Source organism: Oikopleura dioica, chromosome 2, assembly GCF_907165135.1.
Source record: "Oikopleura dioica chromosome 2, OKI2018_I68_1.0, whole genome shotgun sequence".
NCBI classification, from domain to species: domain Eukaryota; kingdom Metazoa; phylum Chordata; class Appendicularia; order Copelata; family Oikopleuridae; genus Oikopleura; species Oikopleura dioica.
Window position 1 is genome coordinate 5,190,551 of NC_137292.1, and position 27,978 is coordinate 5,218,528.

General features: G+C 41.1%; 7 protein-coding genes and 2 long non-coding RNA genes across 14 annotated transcripts; 3 read left to right on the forward strand and 6 right to left on the reverse strand.

Annotated features, from left to right (window-relative positions):
* Positions 1-22: 22 nt before the first annotated feature.
* Positions 23-5,454, reverse strand: LOC145700783 (transient receptor potential cation channel subfamily A member 1 homolog). Of its 2 annotated transcripts, XM_081778106.1 has the most exons (8): positions 5,219-5,454; positions 4,729-4,835; positions 3,850-4,050; positions 1,903-3,802; positions 868-1,859; positions 549-823; positions 303-504; positions 23-259 (listed from the first exon to the last, which is right to left on the reverse strand). In XM_081778106.1, the coding sequence occupies exons 1-8, from the start codon at positions 5,250-5,252 to the stop codon at positions 80-82; spliced, it is 3,891 nt and encodes a 1,296-aa protein (XP_081634232.1). In that variant the 5' UTR covers positions 5,253-5,454; the 3' UTR covers positions 23-79. The 2 variants fall into 2 exon arrangements, with proteins under 2 accessions (XP_081634232.1, XP_081634233.1); XM_081778107.1 differs by lacking the exons at positions 4,729-4,835; positions 5,219-5,454 and adding an exon at positions 4,101-4,287.
* Positions 5,455-6,466: 1,012 nt separating this feature from the next.
* LOC145700382 (alanine aminotransferase 2-like) lies at positions 6,467-12,789 on the reverse strand. 5 transcript variants are annotated; one of them, XM_081777637.1, is made up of 10 exons: positions 11,193-11,342; positions 8,773-8,835; positions 8,612-8,728; positions 8,405-8,567; positions 8,026-8,362; positions 7,832-7,985; positions 7,591-7,788; positions 7,349-7,549; positions 7,148-7,300; positions 6,467-6,872 (listed from the first exon to the last, which is right to left on the reverse strand). In XM_081777637.1, the coding sequence occupies exons 1-10, from the start codon at positions 11,286-11,288 to the stop codon at positions 6,762-6,764; spliced, it is 1,593 nt and encodes a 530-aa protein (XP_081633763.1). In that variant the 5' UTR covers positions 11,289-11,342; the 3' UTR covers positions 6,467-6,761. The 5 variants fall into 5 exon arrangements, with proteins under 5 accessions (XP_081633763.1, XP_081633765.1, XP_081633767.1 ...); XM_081777639.1 differs by lacking the exon at positions 11,193-11,342 and adding an exon at positions 12,720-12,789 and having other exon boundaries at positions 6,469-6,872; XM_081777641.1 differs by lacking the exon at positions 11,193-11,342 and adding an exon at positions 11,989-12,045 and having other exon boundaries at positions 6,469-6,872.
* An 859-nt stretch (positions 12,790-13,648) lies between these two features.
* LOC145697855 (uncharacterized) lies at positions 13,649-14,613 on the reverse strand. The gene is made up of 3 exons (XM_081775064.1): positions 14,444-14,613; positions 14,049-14,301; positions 13,649-13,898 (listed from the first exon to the last, which is right to left on the reverse strand). The coding sequence occupies exons 1-3, from the start codon at positions 14,589-14,591 to the stop codon at positions 13,649-13,651; spliced, it is 651 nt and encodes a 216-aa protein (XP_081631190.1). The 5' UTR covers positions 14,592-14,613.
* Positions 14,614-14,634: 21 nt separating this feature from the next.
* LOC145697856 (trypsin-3-like) lies at positions 14,635-15,775 on the forward strand. The gene is made up of 4 exons (XM_081775065.1): positions 14,635-14,645; positions 14,857-15,207; positions 15,254-15,473; positions 15,512-15,775. The coding sequence occupies exons 1-4, from the start codon at positions 14,635-14,637 to the stop codon at positions 15,701-15,703; spliced, it is 774 nt and encodes a 257-aa protein (XP_081631191.1). The 3' UTR covers positions 15,704-15,775.
* A 1,138-nt stretch (positions 15,776-16,913) lies between these two features.
* On the reverse strand, positions 16,914-17,194 carry LOC145697857 (uncharacterized). The gene is made up of 2 exons (XR_014133901.1): positions 17,108-17,194; positions 16,914-17,070 (listed from the first exon to the last, which is right to left on the reverse strand). It is a non-coding gene; the product is annotated as an uncharacterized LOC145697857 (long non-coding RNA).
* A 1,149-nt stretch (positions 17,195-18,343) lies between these two features.
* LOC145699770 (uncharacterized) lies at positions 18,344-19,691 on the reverse strand. Its single transcript, XM_081777032.1, has 4 exons — positions 19,422-19,691; positions 18,909-19,026; positions 18,664-18,867; positions 18,344-18,617 (listed from the first exon to the last, which is right to left on the reverse strand). Exons 2-4 carry the CDS (start codon positions 18,994-18,996, stop codon positions 18,355-18,357), a joined length of 555 nt encoding a protein of 184 aa, XP_081633158.1. The 5' UTR covers positions 18,997-19,026; positions 19,422-19,691; the 3' UTR covers positions 18,344-18,354.
* A 298-nt stretch (positions 19,692-19,989) lies between these two features.
* Positions 19,990-22,100, forward strand: LOC145697859 (uncharacterized). The gene is made up of 4 exons (XR_014133902.1): positions 19,990-20,799; positions 21,499-21,553; positions 21,597-21,797; positions 22,089-22,100. It is a non-coding gene; the product is annotated as an uncharacterized LOC145697859 (long non-coding RNA).
* Positions 22,101-23,441: 1,341 nt separating this feature from the next.
* On the reverse strand, positions 23,442-24,395 carry LOC145697440 (uncharacterized). The gene is made up of 3 exons (XM_081774647.1): positions 24,158-24,395; positions 23,715-24,116; positions 23,442-23,671 (listed from the first exon to the last, which is right to left on the reverse strand). Exons 1-3 carry the CDS (start codon positions 24,377-24,379, stop codon positions 23,507-23,509), a joined length of 789 nt encoding a protein of 262 aa, XP_081630773.1. The 5' UTR covers positions 24,380-24,395; the 3' UTR covers positions 23,442-23,506.
* Positions 24,396-25,089: 694 nt separating this feature from the next.
* On the forward strand, positions 25,090-27,554 carry LOC145696351 (protein scalloped-like). The gene is made up of 7 exons (XM_081773372.1): positions 25,090-25,296; positions 25,716-26,180; positions 26,273-26,377; positions 26,423-26,638; positions 26,686-26,838; positions 26,881-26,988; positions 27,178-27,554. Exons 1-7 carry the CDS (start codon positions 25,207-25,209, stop codon positions 27,184-27,186), a joined length of 1,146 nt encoding a protein of 381 aa, XP_081629498.1. The 5' UTR covers positions 25,090-25,206; the 3' UTR covers positions 27,187-27,554.
* The last annotated feature ends 424 nt before the right edge of the window (positions 27,555-27,978 follow it).

The following is a 27,978-nucleotide window of genomic DNA, read 5'->3' on the forward strand; positions in this document are numbered from 1 at the left end:
TTCTGTTCATATCATATTCTTTACATCGAAGGAAGTATATTTAGATAAAAATAAGGCAGCATGTGTAAAAGAAGTTTTATCAATCTTCCGATAAATTATGTTGCTCGAGGAGCTTCGCCAACATTCGAGACATTTTTTGAACGTTTTCGGATACATCGCCGATCTCAGTTTGGATTTCTTTGACTTGATCGCCAAGCTTGTGCATTTCTTCCCACACTTCATCGAGGTCGTCTTCTTTTTCGGACAAAAGAGTTTTCAGCTAAGAAAATGAGGGTCGATAGAGATAAAGAAGAGCGACTCACCTTGTGTCTTGTTACTCTAGAATCCCTATCGATCCACTTCATAAAGCGAGAATACCAGCTGAAGAAGAACGAATTTTCACTTCCGATTTTCACCACATGTTTTCGATTGTTGTCAAATAACGAGTATCGGTAGCTATGCGGGAGTTTGTATTCAGCAAAAAGAGCCAGTCGGATTTTCATCGCTTGGCGCTGTAGAATCGCGCTAGAATGATCGATGAAAGGAAAAAGAAGAGATCGAAAAGTTACCTTTCTTGAACTCCTTTGATATCATCAACAGCCAAACCGACCAGGATGTTGGAAATGACAATCGTGACGACAATAATGAAGCTGCAAAAAATGACGTAGCTGACTTTGGATGTAAAATTGATCGAGTTCCATTCCGCACAATCGGGATCATCTTCGCAAGTCGGGTCGTAGTCTTCTGGAAAGTTTTCGAAGATTCCTTCGTACTCGAATTCGCCAATCATCATTACCACGGTTTTCATGACGGATTTTGGGAGGGAATCGAAAGGAACTTGATTCTAGCAAATTCGATTAATTTCAAGAAGAATTATTTTTCCGTTACCTGAAGGAGCATAAAGAATGTCAGGGCAAAGCCGAAAATGAAGAGTGCGAAAATGAACAAGAACTGGAAGAATGTCTTCATGACGGATACGAACATCAGGATGTAGATACCAAAGACCGGAGTTTTTCGAATAAAAAGAATGAGAACCATCCAAGAGAGCAAAATCGCCGTGGCTCCAACATCCCATTGCCAGCAATGCGCCGGGTTCAGCTCATTTAAGTCGTAGCAAGAATCGACACTGTTCAGGAACAGAATGGAAAGGACGTAGAGCGCGATCTCGAGGATATTAGCCACTTCTTGGATGTAAGAAAGAAGCCCAGATGTGTAAATTTCCAGCACTTCGAGCAGCAAACGGAAGGAAATGAGAATGTAGCAGATGATCCCTAAATTGTCGCGAATTGGGGGGAAAATGTAGCAATCGCCCCAAATGTCCTGCGCTGTTCCTTCGAGAATCGGCACACCGATCGGCTCTTCCAGGCGATTTCCAACGCAAGGGGCGAATTGGAATGAGAAATCCACCGAATATGGTGGAGGGGACTCGTACGCGTAGATATTCAGGCAGATCATAAAAAAGATGTAAACGAGCAAGTTCAAATAGTAAATCCAGAAGCCGCGCTTGTTCCACTTCAGGTTGTACAGTGCGATAACGAGCGGATGCGTCAACAGTTCTTCTGCACGCGATTCAATGACGTAGATAAGCGGGTGGTTTTCATTCAAAACGGTATTATCCTCATCGTAAGGCTCTGGGTCAGCATCGCCCATGGAAACGTACGATTTTGAATCGGAACTTTGGTCCCTCATCTTGTTCTTGTCCCACTCGTACTTTGTGATAACGAATTCGTCGTCGATGAAGGAAAAGTTCATTCGAACTTGAAGATTCTTTGATTCAAGTTCCTTCCTCGTAGCGCTGAGGAAAGGCTTCCAAATCGCTCCTTCTTTCGATTTCGGAGGGTGATTAGTGACTTCCATGCAGCGATTGAAGATGTATTTTGCTGAAAAAAAAGATGAAGAATCAAGATCGACAGATTTGGCTACCTTGGTCGGGCATGTGCAGAATCAGCTTCCTCATGGGCGTCACATATGGCCTCATCGGATTCTCTCTCCTCATATCCGTGGCATTTGAAAGACAAGCTTTCCACTCGTCGCTTTCCAAAAACATCGTGACGATATCTTCGTGATAGTAATCAATTGCATAGTCCAGCGCATTTCGCCCGTCCGTATCGACGATTCTCACATCTGCTCCTTGCTCAAGCAGGTATTTGGCGACTTCTAAGTGGCCGTTCATCGATGCCAAATGAAGTGGAGTGACGTTCGATTTGTCGGTAGAATCGACGGGAGCGTCGTGATCGAGAAGAATCTTCGCGCTTTGGAGATGACCAACAGCTGCCGCGGCATCAAGAGCTGTCCATCCTTTTGAATTGACTTCATCGACTTGAATTCCTTTGTTCAAAAGCTCCGCTACTGTCTTCCCTCGTTTATTGTACGCTGCTAGGTGGAGTGCAGTATTTCCCTCTTCATCCCAATCCTGGAGAAGCTTGTTGTCAAAGTTAGTAAGGAAACGTATGAGGGTAATTTGTCCGTTTTCTGCGGCTATATGCAGTGCGGTTTTTTCTTCGTCGTTTTTATGGTCGACTTTTGCGCCAAAATCAGTGAGGCATTCTAGCGTTTTTAGCCGATCCAAGGGCTTTGCATTTTGATTGATATGGCAGCACTCGTGGCAGGGGGAGTTGTGATACGTGTCCCTTTCGTTGACGAGTGTGGAAGCGATGGATTTGTTTTTATTGAGAATGTGACGGAGATATTTGTAGTTCGATTCTTTCGCAGCGATGAAGACGCAATTTCGATCATTTTTGTCCTTGGCGGTTATATCTGCCCCGAGCTCTAGCAACACATCTGTCGCTTCGAAATGCCCTTGATCAGCGGCGATCATGAGCGGTGTCCATCCATCTTTGTCTCGAACTTCCAAAAGATCGCGGGCTCGAAGAGACAGGTACTTGATGATCTTCGGCTTGTTGTTTTTTGCAGCGAGGTAGACTGGCGTCTCGTGAGACTCGTTCAGGACTCGTCGCTTGGCTCCGTGTTTCAGCAGCGTTCGAATGACTTCTATGCCCTTTTCGACTGTTTGTCCGCCTTCTTCCGCGGCGAGGTGGAGGACTGTATCTCGTGTTTGTTTCGTCTGATGGTTGATGAGTTCTTTCAGCCCGAGACGCTTCAATTCATCGAGGAGAAAAGTGAGGACTTCGTTGGTATTTCTAGCGCGGATCGCATAATGCAAACATGAGAAATCTTCATTGTCGCGCTCAAGAATGCACTTTGTTAGCCCTTCATCGCCGGTCAAGCCGTCGTACGTGATTCTACCGCTCTTGATCGACGCAAATAGCACTTCGAGGAATTGAATGTGGCCGCCAGAAACGGCATGGTGAAACGCAGTCGTTCCATCGTCGTCTTTATGCGACAAATTTGCGCGAAACTCGATGAAGAGATTCAACAACTCGTTGTCGCCGTTCTTTGCGATAAAATGAAGCGGCGTGGCATTGGACTTGTCGCAGTCGTCAATGTCCGCTCCTTTCTCTAGCAAAAGCTTTGCCGCAGCATCGTTGCTCCGGTAAACGGCGTAGTGAAGCGGAGAATCGCCATAAGCATCGTCAGCGCTGACGATTTCCGGGTCAAGGGGAATTCCTTGCTGAATCAGAAGCTCTAGCGTTTGAAGGAAGCTGTCGGAAGTAATCGCGATTGATTTCGCCCTGTCGCGTGGGTCGGGAACGCCGAGCGGAGTGAGCTGCTCTTCGAAATCGCCAACTTTGGATTCGATCTGGGCAAATGCTTCTGGACGGTATTTGACCGCCAAATGGATTGGCAAACATCCATCGTCGCCCGAGAGGAGCAAATCGGCGCCGTTTTCGATCAGTAAACTCGCTGCATCATGCCTTCCATACTTAAAATGACATTTGAAGGAGGAAAAAGGGTAAGGAAATGACTAACCTTGGCGGCGTAGTGCAGCGGTGCGAGTTTCATCGAATCCAATAAGTTAATATCGCGCTTTAGATATTTTCTTTTTCCACCTCGATATTGATGCTTGAGCTTTTGCTCAATAATGTGACAGTCGCCGTCACGAGCGGCTTGATGGAAGGTCGTTGACTCGTATTGCTTGCTGAATTCCAGGCTTTCATCACTCGACGGCTCCTGAAAGCAAAGGTTGAAACAGAAAAGAAAAGATTGAAAGACGTGAAAACCTCAAAGACGTCATCCTCATTTTTAACGTATAAACTGCTCTTGACCACACTTGCTGCTTTCCCATCTGGCGATGGCAAAATCTGAGCCATTTTTTGACCACTATTCGAGGTTATTTTCCCATCTGGACTGTTCTCTGTAGAAATCGCTGTGGAATCAAAAGGGGATGGGTCTGGCTCTTGTGCCACAAAGGATTGAGAAATAATTTATTAAAAGAAAAAGAGCAGATGCGTTTTTAAGAAAATAAGCTCTAGAAAAACCTCTCTCAATCCCCTTATCAAATACATCTTCTTCTACAGGGTTCTCTGGCGCAACTTGAGCCATTTTTTGCTAATGAAAAATGGCTTTCGTTACATAAAAACGAAGGTGCCACGGATCAGCTTTAAAACAGCGAAAGATGTCATAGAACACCAGAACAAAAGGGCGATTGGGGCAGTGTCAAGGGAAATTATGACGATCGTCGATGAAAATTTGAATAAATATTTAGGAGGATGTCCGAGAGGGTACCCCTGGCAACTGGAGGAAGGAACAATAGGGGGCAATTGCCAACCATGTCATTGTAAAAAACAGTCAAAAACATAATTCTGCTTAGAAATGAAAATTTTTGCTAAATTTTTCAGAAAAACATACCTCAAATTGGTCATTTGTCTTCGTTGAAGCATTCATAAAAGAAGTCGTCGGGAAAATCCGTCCTTCGGTTTTCGTGAAATCTTCATCTTCCCCATAATCGCCTTCCTCTGAAATTTTCGATAAAAGATACGATTTATCCCTTGAACGAAAATCCGTCATCATTCCCGTAGGAAAAAAAGTTAAGAAACCAACTTAGAATTTTTCATAGAAATGAAAGTCTGTTTGAACGCACTTTTCTTTTAAAGGACATTCAAATTCGTCCGCGGTTTTGTAAGCCAAGCTTTTATCCCAGCATTGAAATTGACATTTAGTGAGATTTTATTATTCAGAATAAGGTAGGACCTGTTTTATATTTGATAAAAACTTCCTATAGAGGGTTTTCCTTTTGAAAAAGGCCGCTTATTAATTTCAAGTATTAGGTATTATTTTTTCTGTGGAACAACCCTTTTCTTGAGAATAATTCAAAATGTATTTTTTAAGATTTAAATACCTAAAAGTCTAATTTCTTCTTCCTCTTCCTCCATTTCCCTCGATTTTTCTTTCTTTTCTGCTTTTCACGATGGATAACCTTCTGGATAAGTCTCTTTTTATCGCTTCTCAGAAGTGAGGTCCAAGCAAATTCGATTTCTCGCGCGTTAAATTACTCTCAAATAGCTTGATTTGATGAGCAAAAGGGGGCAAAGGCCAATTGAGTAATGAAAAGGGAAGAGTTCTTCTTTTCAGATTCAAAAAATGCTCCGGGCAAGCTTTAAAAAAGTCGGTGAGTCGTTAAAAACAGTAAATATTTGGTGCGGTTTTCACACGTAAAATGGTTTGTTCAGCGTTTATCCATAAATTTCACGAGTAATTTCTAATTTATGATTAAATAATTTTGTAGTCAAGGCATATCACCAGCTCCAATATAAATTCATTTATCGGCGTATTATACAGACTAATATCGCTTCAAAGGATGAAAAATTAACGAAGTCCACAAGGAGTCTTGTCGCGTGGAAATGTTCAAATGCTTCATTTATAAATTCTCTGTGTTATTGAACAATTCTCAATTGAAAAGGCGATTGAAGAAAGATTATTAAGGAAAAGCAAATGCGTTTGACTGGCGTTTTTGTTTTATTTTTGAACGCGATTTTGATTGAGAAAAATGATGCTGAAAGTTGTCAAGGATGCTTGAAAGCTGTTCAAAGCTGGTAAGATAGAATAAGAAAACAACTAGTCTGACAAAAGCTAGGTATTTGGTTCTTTGTATAAACCTGAGTCAGGGTACTTATTCGAGTTTTTAACCCCAACCAGGAGACCTGATCAGAATTTCTGAGAAGGTAAGCTCGAATCAAATATTCTTGAAAAATATCCTGAGAGAGCCCCGCTCAGCGACCCTGAGTCAGGGTCGAACTCAGGGAGACGGGTGTCTGACAGGTAAGAGTTTCATAAAACAAGACTCAGCTAACAGATGCCCCTTCTATTGGATACGGATTGCGGAACCCACTTTTATCCAACAGTGTGTAGTCAGCTCATATTCTGTTTCAGGTCTTTCTGTAGCTCTCGAAACTACTGTTCAAAAAGAGGCTTCATTGGAGGCCTTCACGCGCGTGGCTACAATCTTCGCGGATATTATTCCTGATTTCAGAAAACAAGTCCTAACATCGTCAAGATAATAAAATATTCAATCAAATAAACATTCAATAATTATTCACTCTCGTGCTTTCTCTTTTATATATACTGTATTTAAATTGGATAGATGCAGGTTTGGGAATCAGTCACAGAAAAAATGCAGACAATCATCATTTCACAATTTTACAAAATTGAAAGTTGAGCTAGTTCAAGTTCGCTAAATTTACTACTGGTTTTGGTATGTTCTAGCGCCTTCATGAGCAAAAATCAGAGATCGACAAAATAGAGTTGACAAACAGGTTGCTTTCTTTTTTGAAAAATATCTTTCTTTATAATTATTTGCTGATTTGAGATTGATGAAGCTTTTTGAATCATTTCAGAACAGAAGAAGAATCTTTAAAAATGGGGAGAAGCGGCGTTTCGACAAATCACTCGTACTTGGCGAGGATTCCGAGGTGGAACTCGGTGAACAGCTTCGCGAACTTTTCCATCTTCTCCTTTGGCGGCAGAATTGTCGTTCGGAAATGCCAGCTTCCGGCCTGAAAAGAGGGATTAAAAATTATAGAAGGAAGGGTCAAATGAAAGTTAAATTTCTGCCAAAAAGGGCTCTCTTGGCTCCAAAACATGTGTAGAAACCTGAGTCAGGGTTTGAAAGGGCTGTTTGGCTTTCCCTTCAAGCTCCTTCCAATCCTGAGTCAGGTTTCCGACCACAAAACAGTGTCCAGTAGACAGAAAACTAACAGTCAGGGACCCTGACTGAGGGTTAGAGCAGGTAGACCTGTTTCCTGTCTGTTTCTTAGACCAGTTACTTTACCTTTTGTCGGAAACCAGAGCCCGCAACGACGCAAATGCCAGTCTGCTCAAGCAAAAGCGTACAGTAGTACGCGTCTGGGACAAGACCCTTTTGGCCTGCTTCTTTGATGAACTTTTCTGGAAGTTTGATATTTGGGAAAGCATACATGGCGCCCTAAAGAACCGTCAAAATGCTGAACAGAAGGAGATGAAGTTTACTGACCTGTACAGGTTGGCAGCTAATTCCTTCAATAGCGTTAAAAGTATCGGCAACAAGTTTGGCTTTGTATTTCAAATCGGCGAGGACTTTTGTTCTTTCTTGGATGTACAGCTCGTAGGAGTCGTCGCCCGGAACTGGAGGGTTGACGACGACGTCCATGGCAGCCTGGCCAGGTACTGGAGGGCAGAGGCGGGAAGAAATAAGCTAGAAATAGTCAAGAAAATGGGAGACAATTGAGACACTACCTTGACAAGTTGAGCTTTGACATCAGGGTCCATGTTCAAAATCTCCATGTATCCAGATCTGAAGCCACATTCACCCATGTAACCCTTTGAAGTAGAGTGGAAAGAAGCCAATTCAACTTCGGAAGCGTACGGTTCGCCCATTTCCAAGAGAACTTTTCGGAATGAATGGAACTTTGCTCCTTCCGCGTACACATTATCCTAAACAGGGGTAAAAGGGAGGAGCCCAAAGGTTGATATTTACCTGGTAGACTTCATCGGCGAGGACGAACAAGCCGCGGGAGTAGGCAAAGTTGAGGACTTTTTTGATATTTTCATAGGAGGCGACTTGGCCAGTTGGGTTGCCGGGATTGATGATACAGATGGCTTTGGGCTTCACATCAGACTCGCTGTAAGCTCTAGAAAAGGAGTAGAGTAGGAAGAAGAGTGGCGGCTTACCGCTCAAGCTCTTCAAGATCAAGAGACCAGTTCGTCTCTTCGTTTAAATAATACGGAACAACAGTTGCATTAAACTCGGCGAGGCAGGCGGAGTAAAGTGGATATTGAGGAATCGGAATCATAATTCCATCTTGTGGTCCATTGACAAGCATCTTCAAAAGCGTCGTGATTGAGCCAGAAGCGCCGGTAGAAAGGACGATGTTTTCAGGGTCGACGTTGCCGATTCCGTCGCGTTTTTCGATGTATTTCGCGACGTCTTCGCGAATGACTGGAACTCCAGCTGAGTTGGAATATGCACCGACTGAGCCTCCGCCGCAGCTTCCGAGAATTCGCCTTGCTGCAGAAAGGATTTAGCGATAAAAACAACAGAAACCTTTACCTTGCTCGGAAGCATCTTTGGGAATGACGCCATTATTATTTTCTCCGTCCATAAGATCGGGGTAGCAAGTTCCAGTGACTACCTGCCGGAGGTAAGTGATTGGTTTCTGCTGCATGGCGTGCGCATCGCCAATATTGCACTTGATAACTTCATCGAAAGGAAACTGAAAGGAATGATTGTCGCTGGAATTCGAGAAACGATCCCTACCTCAGTGGAACCAGCCTTGAGTTGATTTTCGATCTCGCCAGCGCGGATGACGATTGGCCCTCGAACGGCGTACTGCACAGCTTTGACTCGCTCATTCATTGAGTCGATGGTTAAAACCTTAACCCATCGTCGGCAAAGCGCCCAAAAATGTGGAATCTTACCTTTGAGCGGGCGGCGGACGCAACCTGCCGTACTTTGCTGGCATTCCGCTGGAGCATTTCTTCCTAAAATAGTATTAAACTTCACTGTTGATTAAAAATAAAAATATTGAATTAGGGTACCCTTTTTTAAGGGTTGGGTCGACCTAAGAATCGAGTTCTAGGATGACATAATCACGTGCAAACGAAAGATTATCGAAATCTTATGCTGCTCGAAAATAGGAGGGGCAGATTTGCGCTTTCATGGTGGTAAACGATCCACATGCAAGGATTTGGGACCATAAATCACTGCTTCAAGATTAAAGACGTTTCTGTCTATGAAAAAATCGTTTTCTGACTGACAAATTTTTACTGAGTTTCGGCTGCTCGTAAAGTAAGACTTCAGCTGAAAATCGAGAAGCCGCGATTTCGAGCGGAGAAGGTGAAAAAGCCGCGCTTTGCGCGGCTTAAATTCTTTCCTACTCGAATCCGCAGACGGCTTCTCGATTTTAAGCTGGTGTCTTACTTTACGAACAGTCGAAATTCTGCGAAAATTTGTCAGTTAGAAAATGATATATAAAATATTAAAAAATTAAGCATGCAGTATTTTGTCTTTCATTTTATATCTTACATTATCGTGGCCTTTAGGAGCCATTTTTGCTTTATAAAACTTTTATTTTTCAGAGAGTTTCTCTCCAAAAAGATCTCTTTTTCTCTATCTCGGATTTACCCTGGTAGAGTGAGTCTATCTCAGACGTGTTTTTTCAGAAAAAGATCGGCTTCCTTCTGCGTTTTTTGTTGACCCAGACCAAACACATGCTACAAACTGTGGGTTTTGCGGCACATGAGCTACTACTCTTCTCGAAAGAAAGACTACGCCTAGTTGCGTCTCTGAGGACGCAAAACTCGCGAATCGCGAATCACGTGAAGTGCTTTGTCTGGACTTGACAAAGCTCCAGATCAATAAGTGATACTCATCCAGAATTTGAGGAAACTCAGACTTTTTCGAAATACATGATGAAAATGGCCTCACAGACTAGTGAATAAACAAAGAGAGAGTTCCATCTCAAGCACAGAAAATTCTTTTAACATTATGTAATTAATAAATTCGAGAAGATTTTCGTTTTTCGTAATATTCACATCATAATTTCTTTACTGATTTCTAGCGGGCTCGGCAACCCGTTTCGAAAACCTAAGTCAGAGTCTGAAGAGCCAAAATGAAAAGCCGCATAGCGGCTTTTCTAAAAATGAGGACGCGAAGCGGCTTCGCATTCTTTCCTTTTTTCTTCAATTTTCAAATTTTGGAAAAGCCGCTTCTTGAAAATTGAAGAAAAGGAAAATATGCGAATTTGGCTCTTCAGACCCTGACTCAGGTTTTCAGAACAGGTTGCGAAGCCCAGAGCTCAGATCTCAAGTCAATACACAGTCAAAACTAACCATAAGAAAACAGTAAAAAGAAAGCTCAACCTTCTCTTCCGTGTTACTGTCATCCCTTCTGACTTTCGTGCAACGACCACAAATGAATATTGATCGGACACGATCACCAATTCATCAACAAGCAATAAAAACAAATTTGCGACTCCAAAAACATGCCAAATGGGAAAAATAATAAGATTAACGACCGTGTTCTGAAAACAAGGCGCTAAAATTAGGGCGTGGCGAAAATTTTCAACCCCAAAAAAGGTTCAAATAGGGACGATTTTTTACGATTCAGGAAAAAAAGAATTGATAACCTGAGTCAGGATTCGGACCCTGAGTCAGGATTCAAACCCTGAGTCAGGAATTAGACCCTGAGTCAGAAATCAGACCCTGAGTCAGGCTTTCTACACAGGAAACCTAGCCCTGGCCAATTTCAATAAGGAATAGAAATCCCAAATCCTAACCCCCCATGTTTTTGTGCTCGTTAGAAAGAGCGTAAAAAGTTACGTCAGAAAAAAATAGTTTTAGGGGCTGAGTCATCATTAATGACGTCATGGCGGCTGGTTGAAGTTCCAAAAGTCCCAAACGTTGGGTCCCCTCTCATTTTTTTTCTAGAAATGGAAAATTTGAGTTCAATATATCAAAATGATCGCCTTAACCTATTCTAGGTGAAGAGCTATATGTGAAAGATCCAACTCTAGAAAAAAAAATTTTTCTTCGATTTTTTCAAAATTTTTTCCGAAAAATATAGCTCTTCACCTAGAGTAGGTCAAGGCGATCATTTTCCTGTATTTAACTCAAATTTTCCATTTGTGGAAAAAAAATGAGAGGGGACCCAACCTTTGGGCTTTTGGAACTTAAACCAGCCGCAATGACGTCATTTGTGATGACTCAGCCTCTAGAAATATTTTTTTCTGACGTAACTTTTTACGCTCTTTCCAACGATCATAAATACATGGGAGGTAAGGATTTGGAATTTCTATTCCTTATTGAAAATGGCCCCAGAATTTAAGTAAAAAGAGTACCTTTGTGAGTTCGTCATTTTGATTAAAATTATTATTCGTTAGTTGTTCCTCTTTTCTTCCAAAAACTTCCTTGACAGTAGTCAAAAGTCCGACCATTCAAATAAAATTGTCAAAAACTTGGTTTCTCCTCGTTGTTTCTCGCAATTAGTGAGATTCCTGGTGCAACAATGGGAATTCTTTGCCGCGCCGGCCAATCAAAATCCGGGATTTTCTTCGACAAAGGGAAGATTCTCCGCGATTTCGAGAGGAACTGGACCAAACTAGTTTTTGAAAGAACTGTAGGTTGAAAGTTGCTTGTAGTTACGTAATTTTGAAGGTTCCAGATGGTTGGCATTTTTGCCTTCTGGTCAAAAAAGGGATTATATAATTTTTAACTTGAAAATAGACTCGAATATTCAGAAGAAAATACCCAAGGGTAATTTTAAATCAGAAATTTACGACCTTTAAAAGTCCCATAAAAAGTTCGTGATGGTGGCGCTCGCGCCGCGCGAGTCGCGCGTAAGTCGATTTTGGGCAAATCCCGGCTTTCCAACAAAATGAGCTTTTCCTCGTTGTCTCCCTTTTTTGCGGAAGCTTATTTGCTTTATGTTGCTAAATACCTTCGGAAAAGCTGGAAAAACTCGGTTTTTCCGATTTTTTTTAGCAGAATAATGCCAATATATGCGAAGACAGGAAGACAACGAGGAAAAGCTCATTTTGTCGGAAAGCCGGGATTTCATTCCGAGTTTTTTTTTTACATTTCAGCAATAATGGTCACTCATTCCGAAAGAGTTTTAAAGTTTCGTCTGAAGAGTACCTGTTCCTGATCCCAAACTCAAGTCCTTCTTCTCGGAATCTATTCGTAAACACGTGATTCTAGAGTCTCCACGTGACAATTTCGAGTGCAACGATTTTGAATCTTTAGTTCTTGGAAAGTATCTCTCTCTTAGCTCTGCTAAGGTTTAGGCGAAAAGAAGAAGGATTTCTTTGGTTTTTCGATTCGAGACATAATTTTTTGAAGGAGCCAGGGGTCGAGAAAGGGCCCATCCTTTTTTGGGGCGTCAGAGAGAGAAAGAGAGAGAGGGCCAGTTCAAACTGGTCACCTCTGGATGAACTACTTAACGAGCTCAATTTGAGCACAAATTGTAAAGTTGTCGAGACCACCGAGCAAGAGTCAACCATGTTTCATTATTTTTGCGAAAAAAAATTCTAGTCGGATTTTTAAAAACGACCATTTTTACACAAAAAAATTGATTGAGCCGAATATTTTGGCTGTGTCAGAGCCTAAAGGCTGGGCTCGGCAACCTGTGTAGAAAACCTGAGTCAGGGTCTGAGAATCTTCAATGCGGCTTTTTATTCCGAATAAAGCCGCAAAATAAAGGATTTTCGCGGCTTAAAGTTTTCATCGAAGATTTTTAAGACCCTAACTCAGGTTTTCAACACAGGTTCCCAAGCTCAGCCTTTAGGCCCTGACTCAGGGTTTAAACACAGGTTTCTGAGTCCTGAATTCCTCGATCTTTTAAGACTTGTGAATTTTATAGCGCTCACCGTTTTGTGACCCATTTCAACCCCAAAGAATTTGCCCTTTGGCGATTTTTCCGCTCTCTCTTTTTCGACGATTTATGAAATTGTCAAAAGTAAAACTGATTCCGCTTTGTTTCTTGGCCAGGGTAATCTATCTAGCCTCCAATTTCGAGCTAGAGAAAGCCAAGAAAAGCACCCTCCACCTCCTTCTGAGCCAATCACGCGACAATTAATTAACTTGAGTCGACCCTCTGATTAAAAATTTTCTACCTGCCACGAGATTTTTTCAAAGCTCTTTTTCTTGTGTATGTTTTCTTTCTTCCTTGATTTCAATTCTCTTCCAAATTGAAGCAAAAAAGCTTGAATCAAATGGATTTTTGATACAAAAAGGCACTGGAAAACGTAGGTTCTAGATTCTGAGCCAGTTTGCTCCGGTTGCGCCGTGGAGAACGCGCGGCAAATTCTAGCGCTCAAAAATAGGCGTGGCAAGGCTTTTCCTGGGCATTATTTAATCGAAGGGTGCTTTCTTTCAGAGCTTTTTTAGGGAATTGGGGCAGTTAAAACTCGTAAAAGATCATGAAAATTATAAAAATGGACAAACAATTTATTGCTTCTCGACTTGGCTCAGCAACCTGTGTAGAAAACCTGAGTCAGGATTTGAAAAACTGCTTCGCGAAAACATTTGGCGAAGCGGCAAAATTGGTCTTTCAAATCCTGACTCAGGCTTTTTATACAGGCTGCCGAGCCAAGCATTTTGATTTCTAGTCAAAAAGTTACCTCAAAAGTCCAATTATATTCAATTCCCATTTTTCGTCTTTTCATCTTGTTTAAGCTCTCTTGTATAAAAATATTTTGTTTCGCATATCTTGAAATTGGTAAAAATTTTCTGAGTTTCATTTATTTTATTTGTTTTTTCTCAGCAGGAAATAAAAATGAATAGATTTAAGGCTTATTTAGCAAGTTCCAGGGGCAGAAACAGTTCCATCGCAGCATTGATGTCGTCGTTCGTGGTAGATGAAGTAGGGCCCCGTTTCGAGGCCGCAGCATTTTCGCTCTCCCTGGCCAGTTCCGGTCTTGACGCATTCGAGTTCACGATCCCAACGGCGCGACCAAATTGAGAACTCGTTGTTGTAAACTTTCATTTTTTCGGAAAGAGATGAAGAGAAGGCCTTTTCGGGTTTCTGATTTTCGGAAACCATAAGTCTTAAAAAACCAAAAAATTATATATTTTTTCTAAAAATTTTCATTGACCCTATTTTATTACGAATGAAAAGATGTCCAGATAAATTTGCTTTTTCCAAAAAGCTACCATTCAAATTAAAGCCCTGAATTTCAAAGACTAGAATTCTTAACCCTTCCTTGTCGCATTCACAAAGAGCGCGCTCACAAGTCCCTGGAGCATCTGAACATTCGCGGGTCGTTTCGCCTTCGACGTTTCTGTTTGTTATTGAGGTAGAGTTGTTCCATTCGTACTTGATTATTTCCGGCACACATTCGTCGCCAAATCGATCTCTTGCGCAGCGCTGGCATTCTTTGTATTCCTTGCAGTGGCGATCGAGCTGGTCACGTGGTTGGCCGGATCCCATTGTTGATAAGGGTCGATCATCTTAAAAAAATATTTCAAGGGCAAAGAAAATTGAAAAGGCTTAATCGTTGCGCCTCTATCAAGGGTAGGGTTAAAGTCTCGCCTCTTTTAATCGATTAAAATTCATGTTTTCCCTTTCAAATGTCATATTTATGGTTCTTACTGAAGGTAAAGCAGTGGCATCCGTATCCCCAGAGCATGTTCAGCTCCAAATTATCATTCGTCGTCATCATTCCCTCCAAATCAACATATCGTCTTGGAGCAATATTGTTTCCAAAAACGGAAAAATTCAAAAAGCAGAAAAGTTTCATCGCTATTCTACCGATTCTTATCGAGTCTGATATTTTTCAAGTTATGAAATCAAAGTGAAAAGGGTCCTTTTTATATGCAACTTTGTTTAGGATTGCATAAACTTTCTTGAACACTGGTGGATTTTGAAACCGCAAGGGAGCGCCAGCAGCTGTTTGAATTTACGCAAAATTTCGTGAGAAAGCGAAATCTGTATTTTTTGTAAGAAGATTTTGCCGGAAGAAAGTTTCATTCGTTGAAAGAATGAAGGTGAGAATTTCAGAGCAGGAGAATTTCCAACGGTTTTTTTCAGGTCTTCGCTGCAGCTCTCGCCTTCGCCTCCGCGGCCGAAACTGAGGTCACCGTCATCGGCGGCTACACCCCCGACCCACACTCGCAGCCCTACATCCTCTCCCTCCAGCGATTCGGCTCCCACTTCTGCGGCGCCTCCCTCTACGCTGCCAACCGAGCTGTCTCCGCTTGCCACTGCACCGTCTACGCTTCCTTCGATGCTGTCGCCGGCGCTCACAACATCCGACAGAACGAGAGCTCCCAGCAGAAGAAGGCCGGTACCTGGATTCGACATCCTGGATATAACTCCAACACTCTTGTCAACGATGTCGCCGTTATCTCTTTCGCGTAAGGACTCCTCTCTCTCTCGCCCCCTTTTAACTCCGTGTTGTAGCGGTTCCTTCACCGTCAACGACTACGTCGTTCCATACGCTCTCCCAGCTTACCAGGACGCTGAATGGATGGCCAACGGTACTGAGGTCCGAGTCTGCGGCTGGGGCAACACCTCCATGATCGGCACCAACATGCCCGACACCCTCAAGTGCGTCGAAGTCCCAATCGTCGAGAACAGCACCTGCAACGCCCGAAACCACTACAACGGTTCCATCCTTCCCGTAAGCAGTCCATCCCTCTTCTTTTTCTCTATCCTTAGGGCATGTTCTGCGCTGGTCTCATCGGCGAGGGAGGCAAGGACGCCTGCCAGGGTGACTCCGGCGGACCAGTCCTCCTCAACGACGAAATCGTCGGCGCCACCTCCTGGGGAATCGGATGTGCTTACCCCAACTACCCCGGCGTCTACACCGATGTCGCCATGTTCCGAGACTGGATCGACCAGCAATCTTAAATTGCTCCTCCTACTCTTCAAATTTGTTCATTTCAAAATTAATAAAAAAAACGACAAACTCCTCTTTTTTCGGACATTTACTGTATTGCTCTTTGAACTTTCTGGGGTCCAATTCTAGTGCCCCTCAAAACAAGCAGAATAGTATTTGACATCGTCGTACTTTGATCTTCGTCGAAAGAAAAACCTTGCTGCTTCGTCAGGTTCTTTTGTAACGGACATAGTCAGGAGATCTTTGAGTCGGAAGAGGTTCGTATCGCAGTTTGTATACAAAGAGAGCTATGAAAAATTGAATGAAGAGGAACTTCTTTTATGAGTTACGTCAATTTCAACCAGTCGTCCATCTGGATGAATGAAGTAGCCATTTGGATGTCTTATGATGTTGAGGCGAAAAATGGCGTTTCTTAGTGTGGATAGCCTCTTCCTTAATTCAGCGTGGATTTTCAAATCTTCCGCAGTTTCGATTTCGAAAGGATATGTGCTCGTGTCGTAAGAATCTATTGATCCAGAGGAACATCTACTTTTATAGGCATTCTGAAGCTCGGATCGCCATTTTTTTCATAAAATTTTGAGATGGTTTCGAAAAAATATCGACCCTTGTCCTGGTAGAAACCGTAAAGTCCATAGTCCAGAGCTTTTGCTGCATCATTTAATATTGCTTCATCAATTTCTACCTTGAAGGGAGGTGAGAATTATGGGATGGTTTCTGGAACAGACAAAAAAAATTTCGACAAAATTTGCGTAGGCGGCTACTCAGCAACTGATTGGCCGGTTTGCTGAATCTAGGCTTCTGATTGGCTGAAAATTTCCACGCAAAATTTGTCGAAATTTTTTTGTCGGTTCTAGACACCTCCCCAGAATTATATAATTTTAAATAAAAAAGTAACTTACAAACGTCGCATTAGTATAAGCTTCAATATCTCTGTCAACTAAGACATTCATCCTGCAAATGGTAAAGATTCTTGTGCTCCACTTGTCCAATTCCTCGCGGTTCACAGAGCGTATACAGTGTCCTCCAGAACGATGGTTTGGAAAGGCAAGGAAATACTCTCTTGTTGCTTCATCGGTGGGACCATAATTATAGATCGGATACTCCTCATTTGTTTCAATATTCGTGAAACGAAGGCCCATCCAATGAGTCCTTCCAAAAGTAAAAAATTCAGCTTTATACGCGGGCTTGTCATTTGGACCGTCGCTAGAATTGTTTAAATTCTTATTTTTTTTCTCGAAGAACAAACCTAAGAATAGCATACATGATGTATTCATCTAGATCTTCGATTCCACTTGCAAGAAACTCATTTCCAAGCCAGATTTCTCGTGTTCCTTCAAAATCTCCAAGTTTTTTGATGATTTCATCGACAGAATTTGAGCTGTAAAATGATATAAAAACTTACACGATAGGAGTACCTATTGATCATGAAGCGGTCTTTTTCATCGCAAAAAATAACATCCTCCATATATGTTTTGTTTTCAATTTTTCTGTTGAAGGCTCTCAAATTTTTATATTATATTTAGGGTTTCCGGTAGTAAAAATGCTTACTTTTGATCCTCAAGGTTTTTTTTATATTTTTAAGCGCTCTATGGATAGCTTAGATGATTTTAAGCAAGAATATGAAATGAAAAAGTAGGTGTATAATTTCGGAAGTTGGTCAAATATGCCAAAATGTGAAAAAGTACGAATCTTCAATCCCTTTTTGACCAATTTCCGAAATTATACACCTACTTTTTTATTTCATATTTTTACTCAGTATCCTCTAAGCTATCGATAGAGCCCATAAAAATGCCAAAAACCCCTTGAGGATCGAAAGATAATTTTTGTCCGGAGACCCGAATTATATTATATATTTGGAAATTTGAAAGCCTTAACTTCCGGCATAGCGAATTTTCGACAATTGATACTCGTCGGTCCACTTGTCGGTCAATCCCACATAAAGGTCCTTGTTTAGGAAACTCGTAAGATCGTTGGTATTGTTTGCTTAATTGAAAAAAAAAATTTCAAAAAAAATTTTTTTTAAAAATTATTCGTACCTTCTTTTTCTTGTAAAGAAATAACTTCATCTTCACAAAAAGGCCTCGTTGTATATGCTTTGTTTCGCGATATAAGTCGGATGGTCGGCTTTGATTGTACTTCATTTCGATTATAATTCATCATGAGAGTATCTTCGCGGTGAAAGATGCTTTCTTTTTCTGTTGAGGTGAATTCATACGGCTAAGAAATTATTTTAGATCTGAGAAATTGCAGTTTTTATTACATTTATATCGATAAATTCGCCGTTGAAATCCACTAGTCGTTGAAATTTCAGATGATATGGAAGGTATATCGGAAGATGATACTTTTTTCGCTCTCACTTCTTGGCTCCGCAACCTGTGTAGAAAACCTGAGTCGGGGTCTGAAAAGCCGCAAAAAGATTTTAAAGACCCTGACTCAGGTTTTCTTCACAGGATACTGAGCTGAAAACTTGAGTCAGGGTCTGAAAACTCGCAAATAGATTTTGAGACCCTGAGTCAGGTTTTCTTCAATGGATACCGAGCTGAGAACCTGAGTCAGGGTCTGAAATTCCGCAAAAAGATTTTGAGACCCTGACTCAGGTTTTCTGAACAGGAGGCCTAGCTCAGCTCGTTGTTGAGAGCGTTTTCCTGATCATAATAAATCGCTATTTCTTGAAAAAATTGAAGATCACTTCTATTTCTCGGAACAAAAATCTCCCCGAAAGAGCAATTGAAGCCCTGTTGAAGCCGAATATACGTTTCCATCTTTGCATCCAAAAATCTCCAGTTTTCATCGACCTCTCCAAACAACGGTCGAGGTTTGGTTTCATAAAAGTCGAGCGGCAAAGTTTTCGAAATGCACAATGAAAAATACGGAGATTTGCTAGTGTTGATCGAATTATTTGTCCAGGAAGTATTTTACTTTTATCTGAAGCAAATTTTTAATCAAAAATCGATTGACCGAAACAGCGTACCTTTTGAAGTCTCGAAGCAAAAAACTGGCTCGTTTTTCGTTTTGACAATTTTTCCGGTAAAAATCGTGCCCTCAAAATACTCCCTCGACGCGTCCGGGAAAGAAAGAAACGGTTCTCCAGCGTTGTCAGGCATTCTTTGGTCGTACTGTCGGATGAGATATTCATTGTCGCCGATTTTGTCTACTGGATTGTGGACAAAAACCACTGAAAACATTTCTAAGCGATTTTTCAAGCGAGTGTCTTACTTTCACCATTGAGAAGGTTGTCATTTGTTTCGTGAATCGAGGATTCGATTGAATCATTTTTGATGAAAAACACATTTCCCTTGCACATTTCATCTTCAAGGTCGTATGTTAGCTCACCCTAGGAAAAGTTCGTTTTATTGCGAATAGAATCCATTTCTAGTAGTAGGGAGCTATCTTACCCCACCCTAGTGTTAGGGTGGTTCCTAGGGTTCTTTTACCCCCTAGGTTAGGCGTTAGGGTTAGGAACTAAGTTTTTAACTTTAGGGGGTCCCGGGGGGAGGGAGGGGGAGAGCGAAGCCCCAGGTAAGGGTTAGGTTAAAGGGAGAAGCTAAAAGTCTCTTTCTACTGTACCGAAATCTTACGAGTGCCCTAGGGGCCCTTACCTGATGGTCACCCCCATAGACCCCCTCTCCCTTAAAACGTCGCCGAGATATTGGATTGCATGAATATTAGGCTCAAAATATAATTAATTAATATATTTAACCCTCGTTCTACATTCAGCTCATTTTTTACCAAAAGAAGGATGTTTCTCAAGTTTTCAAGTTCCGAATGCTTTTTCTTGCTCCAAAGTGAGTCTTTTGTCGCGGCGACGGCGTCCAGACCATTTGGCTGAGTTCCTCATCAGTCAACTTGTTTGGACTGGAGTCGGATAGAAGGTCGATGATATTATGCTCTTCCGCGTAGTAAAGCGTAAACAAAAGTACACAAAACAGGAGGACATTGACGACAGCTAATCTGATCCCCGTCTCTTTCGAAAAAAGATTCATTATGTGAGGAGTCGGAAGAACGGAAACTACGCGAAAAATGAAGGAAGAAATCGAGCGGAAAAAAGATTATTATGATTGCCAGGGCAGGAGCCAGAGAACTGCTCTTTTGAAGAAATATGAAAGAAGATGGAATTGTTTGAAGTGGAAGAAAACGAAGGAAGAAGTATCTGGTTCATTTCCAAGTGCGCTAGAAGGGAAGAAATCCCGGGAGATATGGAAACTGGTCGGGCTCAATTAAAAACTTGTCAATAAGTTCCAGTAGAACGGATTTGCTCGAGACTATTTTTCATTAATCAAAAGCTGCCTGTCCTTGAGCAACCCTCCCCCTGACGACTTACACGCTCACTTACTAGTAGCGCTTGCAAAGAGATTTTTATCAGTGACAGTATGCTTTCGCTGCTTTGAAGATGAGCTGCTACTTGCTAAAGATCAGAAAAGGCATTTTGAATAATTGAGAGAATTGATGATGAGTCGAGAAAGATGTTTGCTTTGAATTAATTAACTAATTTCATTTTCATTTCATTTTAATCTCAAAAATCGTTTTTATCAGATTTTATTTTATTTTAACGACTTTTTTTCTATTTAAATTAAGGAGGTAGACATCTTAAATCGTGATTTTCTCGCTGATTTTTCTCCGAGAATTAATATATTGACACCCTTATTTTATTTTTTCTATGGAAACTTTCAACCCTTATTTAGAAACTGTGGAAAGCAAATTGTGATTAGAGATGTCTACACCCTTAAAATAATTGCTTTGCTTAATCCCCAAAGGGTCGTTGTCTCCCTGAAAAAAAAATTGCCCACAAAGTTATAAATTCTCCTTCCCCCTCCCTCTTTCTTCATTCCCCCTTCTTTAAGCGCTGAATTGTACTGTCATGAAATGTACAAGCTCTGACAGTTTCTCCCAGCGTTTCAATTCCCCCTCTTTTTTGTTGCACTGTGTGTCAGTTATTTATTTTTCATTTGCAGCGGCAGTCTGAGAAGAGTTGAAAAAGAAACAAGTTTAATCTTTAGATCACAAATTATAAAAAGAACGAGAGACACGAGAAAAAAAAACAGACGACTCTTGAGATCCAGAAATGAAAATATGAGATGATGGGTGGATGCTTTAGCAGAAAACAAAGGTAAGAAAAAAAGAGACGAATGAATACAGTAGTTATGCAAGGAATCGGAAACCTGTGTGGCAAACCTGACTCAGGGACCCTGGAATCGAAATCCTGTGATAAAAACCTGACTCAGAAACCCTTAGTCAAATCCTACGTGGAAAACCTGACTCAGGAACTCTCAAATCGAAAACCTGCGTAGAAAACCTGACTCACGGACCCTGAGTCAAATCCCGTGTGGAAAACCTGACTCAGGGACTCTGGAATCGAAATCCTGCGTGGCAAACCTGATTCAGGGACCCTGAGTCAAATTCTTCGTGAAAAATCTGACTCAGGGACTCTGAAATCGAAATTCTGTGTGGAAAACCTGACTCACGGACCCTGAGTCAAATCCTGCGTGGAAAATTCCTGACTCAGGGACCCTGGAATCGAAATCCTGTGTGGAAAGCCTGACTCAGGGACTCTGAAATCGAAATCCTGTGTGGAAAACCTGACTCAGGGACCCTGGAATCGAAATCTTGCGTGGAAAACCTGAGTCAGGGTCCTGAAAGCGCTTGAAAGCTCGTTCAGCATCCTGACTCAGGTTTTTTACACAGTAAGACATGCATTCCACTATGAAATTTCAAAGCCCCTTATTCTCCTTATTATGATATTGGACTACCAACTGTAGTCTAAAATGAGAAGAAGAAACAAAAGTTGTCAGATTTAAACCTTATTTAGGCAGAATTACTCGTTTGCGCAGGCGATAAGCGTGCCAATAGCTGCTGTTCAACAGGTAATTACTTTCAAATACAGTTGCATCCCATGACTGTATTTAGATGAATTTGACGCTGGTCGATACAAGCAGGCACTCATACGCGGATTACGAGGACTACGACAGCGACTACAGCGATCAGATGAATCATGATGATATCATGCAAGTGGTCCTTAATTTCCTTCTTTCAAAATATCAAGTTACTTTTGGCATAATAAGGATCATCGCTAAGAATGATGGAGGAGATGGATGCTTGTATGGATATGTACGGCTAAAATTGATGTTCTTCTTCTTGATTCTGAATAAAAATTGTAAGAAATAGGCTTTTTATTTATTATTTCATCAGAAAGAAGTTTCAGTATTTTAAAAACAGCAGATAACGATTTTTCATTTTATAAAAATAAGGTATAAATGAAACGGATAATATGTTGATTCAAATCATAAAAAAAACAGATTTTTATCAAATCTGAAAAATTACATAATAATATTTTTGATGATGTTTGTTCATTTTACGAAAAAAATAATCCAAAGCTTTTACCCATAACCTGCCTTGTAGACGTATTTCTGATTTTTCATTTTATATTTTCACAAGTAGCCGTTCCCGGCCTATATACAGTCTCCTGCAGCTGGAATTGTTCTGCTTGAGGGCGATAAGAAAGCCAGATTAATTAAGAACATCTTGCCAAAGAAAAAAGCTGAATTCCGACCTCTCAGCCATTTATGAAGTTCGCCGCAGGGACAAATACTAAAATAGCAATTTCACAGAGAAAGAAGACTGTAAAATCAAGCAGAAAAGCCGAAATCAAGAAAATTTTCGTCAATTTCTAAGACCATAAAACAATCATTTTTCGGATTTTTATGAATTATTATAATTTTCACGAGTCAGCTACGATAATGATCGCATTCGTTACTGTACTTGAATTACTGTAATTTAAGTGAGGAACATGACGAAGTTCAGTCATTTCACTGATGTGTGCGAATTGTATTTTTTGGAGCCCAGAATTGGGCCGTATTCTCGAACTTTTATCAAAAAAGAAGGTTGAGCCCTCCATCTTCTTACAAATTTCAACCCTAATTGAAATCAAGAAAATTTCCGAAATCTCAGAGACCATAAGACTATCATTTATTCGAACATTTTAGTTTATTTAATATTTTCATCAAGTAGCACGGTGGTGATCGCTGTTGAGTAATTTGACTAAGTTGAATTTTAGTAAAGTCAATTTTTGGAGCCCAAAACTGGGCCGTATTCTTGAAACCAAAACTTGAATGAAAACTTTGACGCGTTTTTTTTAAGGTTGGGCAAGTTATTTCACCCACTTCCTCCTTTTGAAACCCAGAACACCATACATATTTTGAATAAGTGGAGAAAATCTAGAAACTTGACGGTTTTAGTTTTTCGAAATTCACTTCCGGTTACGATTCTAGAGCCGGAAATGCATGAAATTTATAAGAAAAGCATGCATATGACCTATCAAATTGAAGCTTACAACAGGTCAAGTCATTGAGGATCGAAACCGAATCCAACCGTCGTCAAAAACCGCCGGTAAACAACCGGTAAAAATTGAAAAAATTCTCGCTAAATCATGCTTTTTCATAGTTTTACCGGTCAGTTTAACCGCGGTTGGTACTGTTTTTCTAATTAATTGATGATGAGATGACTGAGAATCTTCTGCGCATCAATATGATAGGTCACACTTTACCCTTACTCCAAAATTTCGCCTACTTCCGGCTCTAGAATCGCAACCGGAGGTGATTTTCGAAAAACTAAAACCGTCAAGTTTCTAGATTTTCTCCACTGATTCCAAATATGTATGGTGTTCTGGGTTTCAAAAGGAGGAAGTGGGTGAAATAACTTGCCCAACCTTAAAAATAGCGCGTCTTTCTGTCCGAAAAAATTTCTACAGAAAAATGAAACTAGAAATGATTTTATTGAAGCATGCAAAAGAAAATAAAGAAGAAATGGAAAGGGTTGATTTACGCGATGATAAGGGGCTGCTTCTCAGTCTTATCAGCAACTTCAGCAGAAATAAGAAGAGCTCTTCGTCGGCGGCGGGCTCGGAAGAGTCGGACGAGCACGAAAAAGATTCCAAATCCGAATCCGATCGACATAGCCGCCATGATCATGCATCGAACGATTTTCTTAAAAGTGATGTCATTTTCAAAAATTTCGCTGAAAACTCACGTGATGTCGTCGGCGCTGGTACTTGAATTTTTGAATCGCTTCTTCTTGCTCCATTTTTGCTTGAATTTCGATTTCCTCTTCCTCCGGCTTTATGTCCTTCTCCTTCTCGCAGTCCTCTTTCGCATGGGGAGCATAAACCGGCTTCCATTCAGGCTTAGCCCCTTGAACGGGAAATTGAGGGCTGAAGCCGGGGAAAAACCCTCCCTTCGGTGGGCGATTCCAATCTCCATGATGCTCGTAGTTCTTCCAAGGGAAAGCGTTCCCGTCGACTTTTTTGCGCATCCAATCGTGTGGGATGCCCATGTTTCCATTGAAAACAGGCGGGGTTTCGTCAACAGCGGAATTGACGGTGATGATGAGTGCAGCATCGTCGCTGTCGTCGAAGATGTTGGACATTGTTTTCTTAAAAATGATAGAATAGGTAACTGGAAAGAGCGAAATACTTTGATCATGTCTTTTACTGCTCCAGGAAGACCAAATCCGTCTAGAATTGATGACTCCGAGGACTCATCGAGGAGCCAGGCGTCATCGACAATTTCAGGACCTGTTGTGGTCGTTGTTGTTGTCGTTGTTGACTCCTCAGTTGTTGTTGGAAACTCGGTCGTATCGTAGACAATATCATATTCGGACTGATCATTTTGCTCGTTCCAGATTCTCTCGTCCATAGGATCAATAGCAGCGCCTACAATTGGGCTCGCCAAGCTGCGTTCAAACCTGAGTCAGGGTTATACACAGGTTAACGAGCCCAGTCCTGCAGGAACATAATTCCATGGCTCCTCATCCCTTTTCTCGACCGAGAAATCACTTCGATAGTCACGGAAAAAAGGCTCTTTTTCTTTGATAAAAGCAGGTTCTATCGGTCTAGCATTCTGAGCAAAAGCAGAAGGGAGAAGAAGAATCGAAGCGAGATCTCTCATTTTTGAAAATGATGGAAAAGAAAGAGAGATTCTGGAGGAAAAGAGCACTTGATGAGTTGGGGGATTAAAAATGACATTTTACGAAAGAGAACGGGGCATGTACGGACCGGTTCGAAAAAGACGTAAATAACGTTTTTTCGCTTAGAAGGACTTTTCGCTTAGAAAGATTTTCGGGGATTTTCCAAACATGAGATTTAACGATAATGAGTCGCCAATGATGAATCATCATTTTAAAATTTCGAGAATTTCTAGAAAAAAATCTAGAAATAAAACTCGGAATGATGACTCATCAATAATGAGTCATTATCGTGAAAACTCATGTTTGAAAGAGCCCCGAAAACCCTTTACGGCTCGAAAAGTACAGCGGAGCAGAATTGAGTGGCTTCAGTTCAAACCGAGCGCCCAATTAGCTTTTTTGATGAGTCACCCGCGAGAATCGCGCTCGGCATTTTCACTCTCCGCGCGACTACTAGCGAAACTTTTATCGTTTTCCGACTCGAAACAGCTCCCGGGAAGTGAAATCTGCAAGAGATCGTAGCGAAAAAGTAGCAAAGCGAAGCGAAGAAAGAGAAAACATGACAAGCGGCGCTGGGGACGGCTCAGAGGATGGCTCCGAAAAAAATGTGAAAAAAGAAAACGTCGATTCGGCGAAATTAGCCGCGGAGGTGAGAGATGACTATTTTAGCCGAAAAGGCTTTAGTCAACTTGTCAGTTTATCGAGCGTCGCTTTCGGAAATCTTCGAATTCAAAGGAATTTTATTAGAAATTCCTGAAATTCCTTAGAAAATTTCAACTAAAAATCGAATTTACAGTCAACTTTGTCGATAAAGGTTCAATGAAAGAGCACAAGATAGTCGATTCATGAATTTGACAACATAATGCATCGGCATGGCCCAGAAACCTGCGTAAAAACCTGAGTCAGGGTCCTGAAACTCGATTTTTTACACTCAGGTTCCTAAGCGTAGGTCAAAAATGCGTCAAGAATATCAAATTTATGATTTGACTATCTTGGGCTGTATTTCTGCAGCTTTATCAACAATATAGGACCCAGAAAGAAAAACCCCTCTACTATTCTCCATTTCAGGATGCGATGGGCCAAGATGACGAGGGCGTGTGGTCTCCAGACATCGAAACAGCTTTCAAAGAAGCGATGGAAATCTACCCCCCTTGTGGTCGCCGAAAAATCATTCTTCCGGACGAAGGAAAAATGTACGGACGAAACGAAATGATCGCCCGCTACATTTTGATCAAAACCGGAAAGAAGCGGACGCGAAAGCAGGTTTCTTCGCACATCCAAGTTCTCGCCCGAAGAATGGACCGGGAAAAAGGACCGCCAAGTGGCCCGAATCAAAGTACCGCAACGAACGGAAATTCGACCCGGCCGTCGTTGGCGAATTCAGCTCAAAAATTGGACGTTTTGAGACTCGTTCCAGCTTCGACTTACAGAGTCAAAGGAGATGATTCGAAAGAACTGAGGATGTGCGATTTTGAAATTTCAGCGACGCAATCGAGTTTTGGTTCGGTTTCAGATGATGGTAGCGAAACTCAGGTACTTTTTTCTGTTTGAAAATGATCGAAAACCTTAAATTTGGTGAAGAACCTTAAATTGAAGGTGAGAGCCTTATTCTGATATCTTATTAGGTGCAGAAGCATGTCTTTCTATCCGTTCCCGAATCAGCAATGCGGCCGAGTTCTGTAGAAGACCTGTCGATTGGAACCATTCTCCCAGATTTTCACAACTCCAAGGTATCACTATCTCACTTCTCCCTTTCTCCTAATATCAACCAAAAGGATGGGGAAACGAGCCTAGCCCATCTGTACGAAAAGTCGAACCACAAGGAAAACTTCTATCTTTTGAAACTCTGGGCCGATGCCGACTTCGTGCTGGACCCGACGATGGATCAAAAGTACGAGCTCAACGCCAAATTTCAAATCGACCAAAAACGACCGCTCGAAGTTACGACCCAAGTTTACAGCTTTTCGAAGGAAGCTATGAGGAAAGAACAGGTAAAAAAACTTAAGGGAGACACCCCCTTAATTTCGTTATTTTTCAGAGTCCGACTTGTTTCGAAGAAAACGGCAGGACGTTCTTTGAACTGAATTGGGAATTCTGCGAGTATGGAAAAGGCTTCATCGAGCGGCTCCTCCAACTTTCGCCGAATAAAGATAAGATGAATGTGGTGCTCCAGCACTTCGCCATGCTAACTGTGAGTTGACTGAAGATTGAAAAGGGTTGATAGTGTTTTTAGTACGTGAATGATTCGACGACGGGTGAAATCTTGATCGTTCTAGCGCAGATGTTCGAAGTTTCAAGGGACGAAGGACATGGCCAAAACGTCTATCACCTTATTCCAACGGTAATTACTAAATAACAGAGGTGATCACCTTAATTTCTGAAAAAAGGCTCTAAATTGTCGATGAAATGTCCAAAATGCACCTGAATTGATTATTATCTCGAAAATCGAACAATTTAGGAACTCTTCCCCTAATTTTACCGACAATTAAGGGTATCCCTGTTTATATTTTTCAATCAATCAAAATTTCAGCCCGTCTGAGGAGCCCAAAAAAAAAAAGAAATTCCAGCGTCGCAAACACCGCCAAAATCCAACAACAAAAAAGACACCACCGAAAGCATTTTCTCCAACTTTTTATCTGACAGTTTATTCAATTCGAAATTTCAAATTTTGAAAAACTCATCTTCTATCTTCCTTTTTTTCTTTGCAAATGTAAATTTATTTCAACTTTTTTTATTATTTCTCTTTTCTTATTTATCTATTCTTGTGCCTTTCTATCCGTAATGCCTTTATTTAATAATAATAATAATAATATTAATTTTGCTAAAAAGGGGCTTCCCTTATTTGAATTTTAAATTCTAGTTCCAAGAAAATCCGTAGTTCAAGGATTAAAATTTTTATTACACTCGCTTCCAGAATGAAATATATTCAAGGTGAATATATTTAAAAATCTTCCTGTACCAATTTATATTCTGAAATGAATCAATTCAATAAAAATAATAACTCTTATTCAAAATTTATGATTTTGCATATTCAAAAAGGCAAGAGAATAAAGTTGCAGGGCAAATAAATATAAGAGTGACTCCCTTATTATGAGTAAAATAAGAGTGCCCCTTTTTGACTCAAATTTACGATGATAAAATAACTTTAAATTAAGGGGGTACCCACGATAAGTGCAAACCCTAGAAATAAGTATTCTGACACCCTTATTTCTCGCTCGATAAAAGAAGAAATAAGGATGTCACTATGATAATTTCAAGAATTTACAATTAGCACGTCCACCCCCTTAATAAAGCTGTTACGTAACTTTGTAAGTTTGAGTCGAAAAAAAGA

What these genes read in the sequence shown, in the direction of transcription:
- LOC145699770 (XM_081777032.1), bottom strand. Translation starts at nt 18,996, where the DNA reads ATGTGCAAGGGAAATGTGTTTTTCATCAAAAATGATTCAATCGAATCC. An exon ending in CAACCTTCTCAATGGTGAAA is followed by an intron (nt 18,868 to 18,908) that starts GTAAGACACTCG and finishes AAATGTTTTCAG; the next exon opens with TGGTTTTTGTCCACAATCCA. An exon ending in TTGCTTCGAGACTTCAAAAG is followed by an intron (nt 18,618 to 18,663) that starts GTACGCTGTTTC and finishes AATTTGCTTCAG; the next exon opens with ATAAAAGTAAAATACTTCCT.
- LOC145697855 (XM_081775064.1), bottom strand. Translation starts at nt 14,591, where the DNA reads ATGAAACTTTTCTGCTTTTTGAATTTTTCCGTTTTTGGAAACAATATT. An exon ending in ATGCCACTGCTTTACCTTCA is followed by an intron (nt 14,302 to 14,443) that starts GTAAGAACCATA and finishes TATTTTTTTAAG; the next exon opens with ATGATCGACCCTTATCAACA. An exon ending in TGTGAATGCGACAAGGAAGG is followed by an intron (nt 13,899 to 14,048) that starts GTTAAGAATTCT and finishes TGGTTTTTTAAG; the next exon opens with ACTTATGGTTTCCGAAAATC.
- LOC145700382 (XM_081777637.1), bottom strand. Translation starts at nt 11,288, where the DNA reads ATGGTCGGACTTTTGACTACTGTCAAGGAAGTTTTTGGAAGAAAAGAG. An exon ending in AAAATGACGAACTCACAAAG is followed by an intron (nt 8,836 to 11,192) that starts GTACTCTTTTTA and finishes ATACTATTTTAG; the next exon opens with GAAGAAATGCTCCAGCGGAA. An exon ending in GCTCTGGTTTCCGACAAAAG is followed by an intron (nt 6,873 to 7,147) that starts GTAAAGTAACTG and finishes CCCTCTTTTCAG; the next exon opens with GCCGGAAGCTGGCATTTCCG.
- LOC145696351 (XM_081773372.1), top strand. Translation starts at nt 25,207, where the DNA reads ATGACAAGCGGCGCTGGGGACGGCTCAGAGGATGGCTCCGAAAAAAAT. An exon ending in ATGATGGTAGCGAAACTCAG is followed by an intron (nt 26,181 to 26,272) that starts GTACTTTTTTCT and finishes ATATCTTATTAG; the next exon opens with GTGCAGAAGCATGTCTTTCT. An exon ending in AGCACTTCGCCATGCTAACT is followed by an intron (nt 26,839 to 26,880) that starts GTGAGTTGACTG and finishes TAGTGTTTTTAG; the next exon opens with TACGTGAATGATTCGACGAC.
- LOC145697856 (XM_081775065.1), top strand. An exon ending in GTCGCCGTTATCTCTTTCGC is followed by an intron (nt 15,208 to 15,253) that starts GTAAGGACTCCT and finishes TCCGTGTTGTAG; the next exon opens with CGGTTCCTTCACCGTCAACG. An exon ending in ACAACGGTTCCATCCTTCCC is followed by an intron (nt 15,474 to 15,511) that starts GTAAGCAGTCCA and finishes CTCTATCCTTAG; the next exon opens with GGCATGTTCTGCGCTGGTCT.
- LOC145697440 (XM_081774647.1), bottom strand. Translation starts at nt 24,379, where the DNA reads ATGGACGAGAGAATCTGGAACGAGCAAAATGATCAGTCCGAATATGAT. An exon ending in CAGTAAAAGACATGATCAAA is followed by an intron (nt 24,117 to 24,157) that starts GTATTTCGCTCT and finishes ATCATTTTTAAG; the next exon opens with AAAACAATGTCCAACATCTT. An exon ending in ACCAGCGCCGACGACATCAC is followed by an intron (nt 23,672 to 23,714) that starts GTGAGTTTTCAG and finishes ATCACTTTTAAG; the next exon opens with AAAATCGTTCGATGCATGAT.
- LOC145700783 (XM_081778106.1), bottom strand. Translation starts at nt 5,252, where the DNA reads ATGGAGGAAGAGGAAGAAGAAATTAGACTTTTAG. An exon ending in TCTGCACATGCCCGACCAAG is followed by an intron (nt 1,860 to 1,902) that starts GTAGCCAAATCT and finishes CTTTTTTTTCAG; the next exon opens with CAAAATACATCTTCAATCGC. An exon ending in CATTCTTTATGCTCCTTCAG is followed by an intron (nt 824 to 867) that starts GTAACGGAAAAA and finishes CGAATTTGCTAG; the next exon opens with AATCAAGTTCCTTTCGATTC.